Here is an 11,162-nt window from a genome sequence, read left to right as displayed (position 1 = left end):
TGGGAATTCAATAAATTTGACAGATGTGCAAAATTTTCCTAAAGTCTGCTCTCGTGCAATTTCGTGAAATTATCGGATTTAAACAAGTGTACCCCCCGGTGCAACTATAAATTTTTTCAACGATATTTACAAGCTATTTTCTAAATGAAAAAAAAAAATGATGAAATAGAAAAAATATCAAAGTGAAGTAAGGTAAGTGGTACTGGTAAGTGCAAGTAGAATACTTAGGAACATCCGACACCTATTTCCTCTACCTGGACTGTTCTGACGAATGTATAAGAAATTCCATATTCTACAGTACTTTCAATTAATCTGCACTCCTCTAATCCAAGTAAAGAAAACAAAAATACATTTGCCTGGTTATAGAATTTATTTCCATACAATAAAGGATACAAAATCTCATGGATACAAAACTTGACATTATGAATCAGTCTGATGCTAATCATTAACTATAATATATTCATTCATAGACCAGGTTTTGGGGCAAGTTGATATACAGAATATTTCCTGCATTGGCAAATCCCGTTGGTTGACAAAAATGAACACCTCGGTTAGCTTAATTCATGAACATATATTCAAGTTACAAAATTTTATATGCCGATATATGAACACACGATTCACTCACAATGATTAGCTTCTACCCTTTTGAGATATTGGCAAAAATTGAAGCCCAAAGGAAATTGAATTGAACCTTGGAAATCAACAACAAAACTATCATATACAATGACCTTGGAACTTACCAATGACTGCTTTATAGCATGAAAATGTCTAGAATTAGCCTATTGACCAAACATACATAAGATTTTACATTATAATAACTACCCGGTAATTCAATTCTTCTGATTTCCATATTTCATTGGGAGTTTGATTTCAACCATGCAAATTTGAAGTGCGATAAATCATAATTTTCATACGATCAAAACAATTTGAATATACTTGTTTGTCAACATGAAACAAAAAATTTCCAATAATGATTATATTCCTTTTCATACTTTAAAAAGTTCATCTTTCTGATCAATTGATAACACTATTTTTTGTTATTAGTGTTGAATTCAGCAAATCATGCGAGCAATTAAAAAGTTGAATTTATATACTACATCCTTAAAACATCTTAAAGTTTTTCCAGTGCGAATAAAAACCCACTACATAAAGTAAACAGCGTCCCCATAAAGTTGGGAGGGGTCATCGACCAGCGCTCATTACAATTGCACTTGTACAAGTTATAATAAACCAACTATAAAGTTAGAGTAGTACACTACCTAGTGATGGGCCGTTTTCAAATCTGTATATTTGAATATTATTCCCAGGGCTGTGGATTCAGAGTGAGTCGAAATTGCAAATTTTGAATGTTGATAAAAAAAATCCAAATTTTTTATGTTATCTTCAAAAGCAGTAACTTTCAAATTTAAACGGATACCTGTTTATTACAGGCGGCTAGCATAACAAAATTTTTCTCAACAATCAATTCTAAATTTTTCCATACTTCACAGCCCTTTTTGTTTTTCTAATTTACGTAATTTCAGTATTCAATTATGGGAGATATATTATATAAGCAATACAATCATTTTGCTGCCGAAAGCTTATCTCAATAGAAAATTTGAATTTGTGCCTTAATGTGATTTTACTTAAATTCTATTTATTGAAATAAGTGACACGGCGTTAATCTTATAATTAAATAGTAAATCATCAAAGTGAACATTGTATTTATGCAGAAATAATATAAGAGATGATAATAATTAGAAGGCTGTTGAAATATTCAGAAAAAAAATTATGAATCTGCCATCGAATACATTTGCCGATCGTCTAAAATACAATAGAGAAAACATATGGAAATCATTTTCACTTTCTGGGGTACGTCATAATCATAACCCCAAAGCCGTCTATAACGTTTATTTCTCCAAGTGAAATTTGCTTGATAAGATGATGCAGCAGGTCATTCCCCTCCGCTCTTTTGTGACAATTTACTTCCCAATTCCTTTACCATTTCGATTTGGTTTTTCTGGTCAGACAGTGGCTGGCTTGACCTAGAAATCACAAAAAAGCAAATATATTTACATCATGAAACCAAATTTAGTTTACGCAATAAGTCATGATTATAGAAATACTATATAATTTTACCATAATTAAGAGATTGGCACTATTCACTCGAGCATGTTAAATTTGACCTGTCTTTGTAAAATATGAAAAAGCCTACAGATATAGGAATCCTTATCACTCCATCACATGCTGTGCAGTTGGGTATAACTTACACCTGACTCTTATGTGATAAAAATTCGGACTCGATTCCATAAGAACAACATTTTGTTTTCTGCTCCCGAATACCGGACAAGCCAAATTTTAACCACAACAAGTTCAGCATATGATGTTGTCGATTTAATGCTTTTTTAGTTTCCGTCAAAAGTTTTGTTTTCTGTTATGACCATTGAAAGCTTGAATTTCTGATTCTGGACATGTTTAAAACGTTGACTTCGATGCAAATTTAAAAAAAGTTTTTCAAATTAAAATTCCAATATAAATAAAAATATCACAAACTCAAGACTACAACTCTTCAGCCTGAACTTGTACCCACTTTAGAGTTAGACGATAATACAACAGAAAAGAAAAAGAGAGAACTTACAGAAGTGTTTAAAAACATGCAGAAAGTGCAGAAGAGAGAGGAGAAATTGTTAGTTTTGTGAGGAAGAAAGAGAAGACATTTGAGATAAGAGAGTGCGTTGCTGTTTATCCATAGTAGTTTTATCACGAGTACTTGAAAAATTATACAACAGAGTTAGTAGTAGTATTTCATGACTAAAGTAGATATGTCCAGAAAGTTTAGTTTCAATGAAATTATGATTGTTCCGAGTAAATCAGCGGTCTTGCTGTATTTTGTGATATTTTGACAGAGTCTGATATTTCGACAGAGTCCAAGGTCAAATTTCCTCAAACAAGGATATTTTAACAATAAAAGAGTGATTGCATGCATATAAATAATGGCTTTCATATACTTAGTTATAATAATGTGTAGCACGACTCCTCAATCAGTTAGAATAGCCATCTTTGCTACTGCCTCTTAGCGTTAAATGCTTACAGATTTACTAGCTTATAAGCATGGGAGACAAATAAGTGGTGACTTGAACTGCTGTCTGATAGACATCAAATTTTTTCGAAATATAAAAAATGAAATAAACAAACTAATTGAAAGACCAAGTACAGAATAGAAACACTTCAAATATGAATTTTACTACACTTCAGATCGTTTGGTTTTTAGCACAGGAGAGTAAACCAGCAACATAATGAAAACATATCATTTTTCAATTATGCTAGACGGTTAATTAAACTAGAAAAAGTATAAAAGCAGATTTCAATATATAGATCATCCGCAATTTCTAAAAATGATCCATAAAATTTCAAGTGGGAAATGAGTTGAAGGATTTTCCATATAACCAAATTGATATTCATGAAGGTTATCGTTTCATATTTAGTGAATAGAAAGTAGTTATAATTCATAATGCTGTACCGAGAAACATAATTTCAAAAATGATTACCGTAAGCTGTTGACAATATCCCTTGTTTTATCGAAATAGATACTGCTCAAAGTATTTCTGATCTTATTCTCCATGTCTTCAACCAAACGTCCAATATTTACAATATGTGGATTCGATTCATTGACTGGACAGTCTTTCTCCACCTGAAAGATGACATCAAAATATTTTTATACAACGTATTTTTGTCACGAACAAGGCACTTCACAAGCAGCCACTGCTGAGTAAAGAATTACTATAGCTTGGAAGGAGAGGAGAGTCTTTTCAGTTCTGCATTACCTGCCCAATTTATTACACTCTGGGTTAGGTAGTGGCCGTGGGATTAGAACCAGAAATTACAAACTGTGAGTGTGATGCTGTCATAGTTAAGTCTATCGCTTTAACGACTAGGTCACCACACTCACTAATTTCAGGTACATCATTATTCATGGGCATAAATAAACAAGCCTTTGTTATTAATGCTCAATAAATAGTCACATTTATTTTTTACAAAATAATGAATTATTATATAAAGTAACCTTTTACCAACTGAGAAGAAAAAATTAAAGAAAAAAATCCCTACTGTGTGACCTTCTGTCCAACGTTCAGGAAATTTTTGAAAATTTTCACAAAGTATTAAATTTTCTAGCATTATTGTGTTCCTTTGCAATTGATGATTCAAGCATTTTTTTCATAATGGTAGAAATCATTAAATCAAACTTCACTATTACTGCATAACCTCCAATCAAAATTACGTATCTACAGTTGACTAAATTGAGAACCTATAAGGAAAGGTCATCTGGCGCCACTTTTACTGTTATTAAAGCAGATAGTCATACCCAGGGGTTCCCCATCAGAGGTCACAGTGCAGTGGGAGACGCCCAAATGCTAGGCGCAAAATTGATTTTCTTTTTCACTACGAAAAACGACAAGTTTTTTTTCACTACAAGCAAGTTTTATTGCTTGATAAGATCATTTCACAGAGTGTTTTCACTTTTTTGAGCATGGATTGTTTGAACATAATGTAATTTACCAATCAAAATAACACTATGTATACCACTGGAAGGTAAACAGGAGGGCCATGAGTGCCAAAAGCCTCCAAATGGGGCTACGAGCCATTAAAGGTTGAGAACCACTGGTTATACCTAACTTATTATCACCAATGTTTTATTTAATCACACAAGATGGGCAGAAAATCGAACTCAAAAATCGAAGCAGTCCAGTCTGATATTTAACAGTTAACAATGTTTTAAATGTGTGCCATACCTGTCTAGTTAAACTTCCACCAAGATTCATTGTTCCAGAAGCAGATTTTGTTGTTTGAAGCCACAACATAACAGTGGATGTCAGCTTGTAGTGAGCATTGCGTCCACCTGACTTGTCCTGAAAAATAAAAAAAATTCAATGGTCATGTACATCAACATTAAATACTGAAGTAATCATTTTCCAAATACAATTGTACTCTGCTTCGCAGGCAGCAAGCAGAGGTACTCCCATAGTGTTTGTACCAGTTTAGGGTGAAGCCATGATTTTATTCTGATTTTTCTTATTTTAGTTCTATTACGAGTTAGCCCAAAGTGAATATACCAATAGGTTTCTGTCCCTTCACACAACTTGATGTGAAGAAGGCGAACAAAATTAGTTACCTCCATGTTGGTATACACACTTCTGGAGCGCCCTATCAGACACATACACACCGTATTCGACAATACACAATTTCTCAGGTTTGTTTAAAACTATGGTAAGTTTAATTAAAATAAGTAGTTAAAATATCTAAATATGAGATTGGCAGATATCCTAGTATTCAGCGAATCTAACTGACCAGGTTGTTATCATAAGTTATCGAATGATCGCATAAGAAAAATTGACAACCAAATAAGAGTAGCCTACAATTATTTCATACCCAATTGGTCTACGGTAAATGCCAAAATCACATAAAAGTTTTCTAAAATAATAATAAGTTTTCTTCATTAATATTTAAAATCATTGTTTGAAGATTCTGATAATCAGAGTATAATTTAGCTTTCTCTTATTGAACTCACTCATTCATATCTCAAGATCCTGTAGCAGAATGGATAATATATTCAAATATTCAAAAAAAAAGTGAGAACTCCCGAGATATTCAGTCAGGGATATTCCAAGAGTGAAAAATGTTTCTGGTGGTACATTTACAATTAGCATTGTATCACAGAACGCATGTTTGCATTTACATAATATGTCTCAGCTTTGAATAATATGAAATGATATAGTAAATATTATAACTGCTTAATTAATTGGGTCAAATACAAATACCTAAAAAAAATGTTGATTTCACTATGATTGAATTACTGAAAACCAAAAGCCCATAATATCCAAACGTACAGAGAGGCATATTGAAATTTCACAATGGGTTATCATGCCCCAATATGATATTAATGTACCGTAATAGTCATACCAATTGAATAACACAGGTGTGATTAGAAAAAAAAAACTGTTCTATATTGTTGTGTAGAATACTAATCGCAATCATATGTTGAATGATATTTACAATCACTTCCTACCTATTCAACATAAGTTGACTCATTTAACATTAACACAAATAAATCAAATTTGTATAGTCTATATATGTATCATACCATCTGATATGGTATAACTTTCTATAAATCAATGATAAATTTCTTAATTGTATAAATTAACTGTAAGGTGTGCAGTCATGGTATAGCAGACTATTTATATCAATACCTGAAGAGAGCAGACATGATTGACTTTTATGGTCATGTACAATGTGTAAAATGCAATTTTGAAAAATGTGCAAATTTGATGGAATTTTCCCATGGTCAAGATTCTACCAATAAAGTGTACGGATAGAGTATGATTACAGCACAGAAAAAATGCCTAAATTGATGAACTCAAGACTGGTTGAAATCATTTAATACAGAATTATAAAGCTGGAATAAACTATACTGAAGGCTAGAAACTATACTAGAGTCTCGAGATTTCTCAAACATCTGTATTCAAAATTCAACAATTATGTTGTTTCAAGAAAATGAGTAATATAGCAAAACAAAGGTCACTATAGGAATGTTTCACAAGCTCTTCTTTACAAAAGCATTTCAAAGCAGGTGACAATTCACGGAAGTAACCTGACCATGAGAAAAGAAAGGTTTATATTGATTATGAAACCACTATAACATAAATATGATGAGGTATTAAGTGGCATAACACATTCAAAATTAACTGAATATTTAATAATGATTAGCCTATCATATATGTACAATTAAAAGGATGAATATTTCTCCCAAATGGCACAATAGTAGATCAATGGAAATGATAAAAATGGCAGTATGTGTGGTCAGAAAAATCCTTCCCATAAATAAATCAGCAGATTTATTTATGGGAAGAACAGGAATGAGAAAGATATACATATCACACATAAACTAAAATTTTTCCTGCTCTCAATTTTGAATATTCAAACTGCACAAGATTGTAGTATAAATCTAAGAGTTTTAGACGCAGTTGGTTTGTTGGATTGGAATTAGATTTTAGATGTCATGTGTAAACTGTGTATAACCTCAATTTTGAATATTTTCTTACACAGATCTAAACCTAATCCAATACAACAAACCAACCGTGTCTAAAACTTATGTTATCTTGGACAGTCTACCTAACAGTTAGTTAATATGATACTTCAATATCCTAGTAATATTATTCCAAATCAGGATTTTTATAAAAATCGCTGTGACCAGCGATGTGACCGCTGAGCTTGGGTTCCCAAAGGTTCGAACTAAAGTACAAAATGTATCTAATCCATTCAACAACCATGATAAATGGTAAAGTCCATTCCAAACACAATGGGCATAACACATGATTCACTTGCAAAAGAAGATAAGAGCTGTCTTCAACCAATTCTTTCAAATATCAAATTGTTACCCAACAACTTCTCACACATCAATATTTTCAGGTTTGAAATAAATTAAATTCTGTTAATAACATCCATCACATAAACAGAAACACACTCATACGACGATAATCTAGCAAACCAGAGTTTAATAAGTAACAGGGTTTGAGAATATCCAAATTCAAATAAGTACCTGTGTGGCTGTATTTATGTAAGAGCCTCATATAACAAAACGAATACATCTGATAAGACTGATATAAACAATATACCAACCATTTCAATGAATTTTCTGTAAGTGAAGTCCTAATTCAGCCAAATGTACGATTCTCTAACAATATTTCTGGAATAGTTACCGTACTATAACATTATTTCTCATATAATAAAAAAATATATATATCTTAGAACATGCTTACAAAAACTTACTCTGGAATAGTTACTAACATTATTTTTTGAGTAGTTACTCTAACATTATCTCTAAAGTAATCAAAAAAAAAGAATATCTTAAAACATGCTTACAAGAACTTCCACAATGTGTAATGAGTCCCAGCAGCCTTTGACTTTCTTCGTGTTATCACCAGCCTTCTTAATAAGGACTGCACCAGCAAAACCATGATCAAGATCCCAGAGGTACACAGATGATACACCACCTTCATAATACCTATGAACGTAAAAAAAAAATGGCCAAAATTGAATTTTCGAATTCACATTTTTGAATACATACTGAGAAAATATATTCGAATATAGAATATCGAATACATTCTGAATTGGGGGCGAGTTCACGTAAAAAATTACATAAATCACTATATCTTCATGTTGATCACATCTGGCACAAACATAAAGAGCATTGGTTTCTCTGTGTTGTTTCCTGCCAGTTGACATATTGTATGTTTTGATTTGTTCTAATTCATTCCTAAATTTGAAAATTCGCTATATCGAATATAATAAATTTCGAATGTGTTTGAATATTCGATTCGTTTTGGACAACATCCCTGGTTCGAATATTAAAATCGATGACATCAATAACACGATTCATATAAAATATAGATTCATAAGCATCAGGTATTTAAAAAATACCAGGCCAGCGCACACAAACTAAGTTATGAAATATTTAATAAATTAATGAGGTATTTACTGTAGAATTCTTCAATTTGAGTCGACTCAAAGCTTCAACAATATGAGCAATAATATTGGTGCCAAATACCTAATCGCTTATGGGAATAATATAGAGTTCTTTAATTTGAGTCGATTCAAAGCTTCAGCAATATAAGCAGTAATATTTATTGCTGCCATGCAATCATGGAAGATTTAAATTGAATCAAAGAATATCCTCCACTGTCCGGCCAGCCCTGTATTTATACTTACATTTCCCTATAGGAATCAAATGCAGAATTGGCTTCAACTTCTAATTTGCGTAATCTATCTGAAGGTTCAGCACCATCTTCTATGGGTGGATCATATTTGTTACTCCATGGCGACCTGCAATAAAATTAGCAGTGACATAATAGGATAAATATAGTTCTCGATCTACTTAAAATAGGATTGTCATATTCATAATGATGATCCATCCCTAAGCCATTAATTATATGGTGGAAGGCGATAAACATGCCATCTTTCTCTGTTTATGGATATCCATATTAGCCGGAGAAAAAAACAGACTATTTGTTTTCCTTATTATCAAAGACACAACAATATTATTAAAGATATAAAAAACAATAATAAAAATATTATGATGATTAGGAATGTAAAAACTAATAGGAATCGACTATGGCCCAAATCGCCCACTAGTCTAAATCAAATACATTTCAAATTGAAAATAAATTTTATATTTGTATTATCAAATAAATTCTAATTTGAGTAATGTCAACAGAGAAAAAAGCTCATACGTAATAATTCACTATAACAAATATCTCTAATTTTCAATGCTCCCAAATATTCAGATTCTTCTGAGCATTAGCAATAGGATTTAACTTTATGCAATATATATAACTAAGCTCAAATGAAAGATGGTTTAATGTTTGATTCAGAGAAAAGATGACAAAAAGTGAAACAATAATAGTGACAAAGTTGTATTCAAAATAGAATCTCTGTTATAATAAACATGTATTTGAATGACAATAATCTAACTCACAAAAGCAAAGACGACACCAGAGGCAAGATTTAAAGAAGTTTTAAAGGATCTTATTAAACTGATTACAACGTGTGATGAAAGGTCCATACAACTAACCTGTAAGAATCACCATCACGATTATAATCACAAAGAAGATAATCCTTTCCACTGTGCTTATCTCGAGCTATTTTGAGCGGTTGATCAACGGAGGACAGGAGGTCTTCACATAACTCTGGAACAAGGTCAATGAGGTCTGACAAATTTTTCTCAACCTGTTGAGGAGGTAACCTTCTCATCAAATCGAGCGCACAGTCCAACTGCTGCTCCGTCTGTAAAATAAGAAGATTATTGACACATGGATGTAGGCTCACTATTAAATACTCCAATTCTACTTCATGACATCTGAGAAAACCATAAAATAATAATAATTAGAAATACAAATCTGACAAAAACGTAGACACAAATTTTGTTATTAGCGGACTAGGTATATACACTAGTTTTTAAATTGGCTGTGTAAAAACGTATAAATCGTTATTAACAACTTTTATTATTTACAGGGTGAAATTTGGCATGTGGCCTGGACAATATATCATTTAACTATCTTGGGAGTTTTATGGCGTTTTCAATAATTTGTCATCGATTACTCTGAGTAATCGTTAATGTACAAAAAAAAAAAATTTTGACGTCATTATTGTATTGAATATAAATATTTCAGATACATAAATAAATAGATAGACAAATAAATAAATGTTATTATTTCAGATAGATAATCTGACCCCTCAAATACTAGACCACAAAAAGGTTGTAGAACCATTGTATCAATTATTGTTCCATTTGCAGAGAAGAAAGTTGATGCCTGATGGCAAACTGGATAAATCATCTTCGTAACCCTTACTCACCATTTTTCTTTTTGTCACAAGACTGAAACACCGATGTAGAACACTTCTTTGGGAAGTAATAAACCTATAATATGCCTATTATAAATACACAAACCTGTATATTTCAGACAAAAGAATATTTTAATAATCATATTAAAATTACCGGTACTGTTTCACAAAATAACTTTTATAGACTTTTTGTGAGCTTCCACATCTGAACTTTACTTTAAACTGAAAATTAACTATAAAGTCATTATTTATAATACAAATTTATCAAAATAAATGAGTAATCATACACTTGGTAACTACTTTTCAAATGCCTTCATCAAATCACTTCCATAATAAACTTTTGACAGTCAGCCCCATAGCAGGAATGGCAAACCATTTTTACTCAGTGGGTCTTACATTATATTTATAGCATGGGAAAAAGCATGCGGGTAACAGATTTAATCAATCTACATCTACATTGCTGTGGCATCTTTTCCGCAAGATTTATAATTCTGGCTTGTTTTGAACTTTACACATGCAGGACTGAAGCGATTTCTGGTACTGAAATTCATGGCTAAAAAACATGGACTTGTGTGCATATAAAGAACCAAAAAGAGATAACAGTGCTACGACAAATTCATTCATGGTTTTAAATAAGTTTGAGATGGAATTCCACTCAGAGAGAATCCTATTTTTTTGCTGGCTTGCAATCTTACTGCAGTCACTATCATGTAACATGAGCAAAGAGAACTGAAATAGATTCAGCGAAAGTTGATAGGAATGAAAAGCTTTATTATATTGTTATGTCA

General features: G+C 31.8%; 1 protein-coding gene across 1 annotated transcript; it reads right to left on the bottom strand.

The window, feature by feature from the left end:
- Positions 1-347: 347 nt before the first annotated feature.
- On the bottom strand, positions 348-10,487 carry LOC120328006 (F-actin-capping protein subunit beta-like). Its single transcript, XM_039394378.2, has 7 exons — positions 10,387-10,487; positions 9,605-9,816; positions 8,743-8,856; positions 7,897-8,038; positions 4,770-4,886; positions 3,528-3,670; positions 348-2,024 (listed from the first exon to the last, which is right to left on the bottom strand). Exons 1-7 carry the CDS (start codon positions 10,387-10,389, stop codon positions 1,934-1,936), a joined length of 822 nt encoding a protein of 273 aa, XP_039250312.1. The 5' UTR covers positions 10,390-10,487; the 3' UTR covers positions 348-1,933.
- Positions 10,488-11,162: the final 675 nt, after the last annotated feature.

The sequence above is a fragment of the Styela clava genome, chromosome 7 (genome assembly GCF_964204865.1).
Source record: "Styela clava chromosome 7, kaStyClav1.hap1.2, whole genome shotgun sequence".
Lineage (NCBI taxonomy): Eukaryota > Metazoa > Chordata > Ascidiacea > Stolidobranchia > Styelidae > Styela > Styela clava.
The sequence above is the reverse complement of the archived record's forward strand: the minus strand, read 5'-3'. Positions and strand labels throughout refer to the sequence as shown.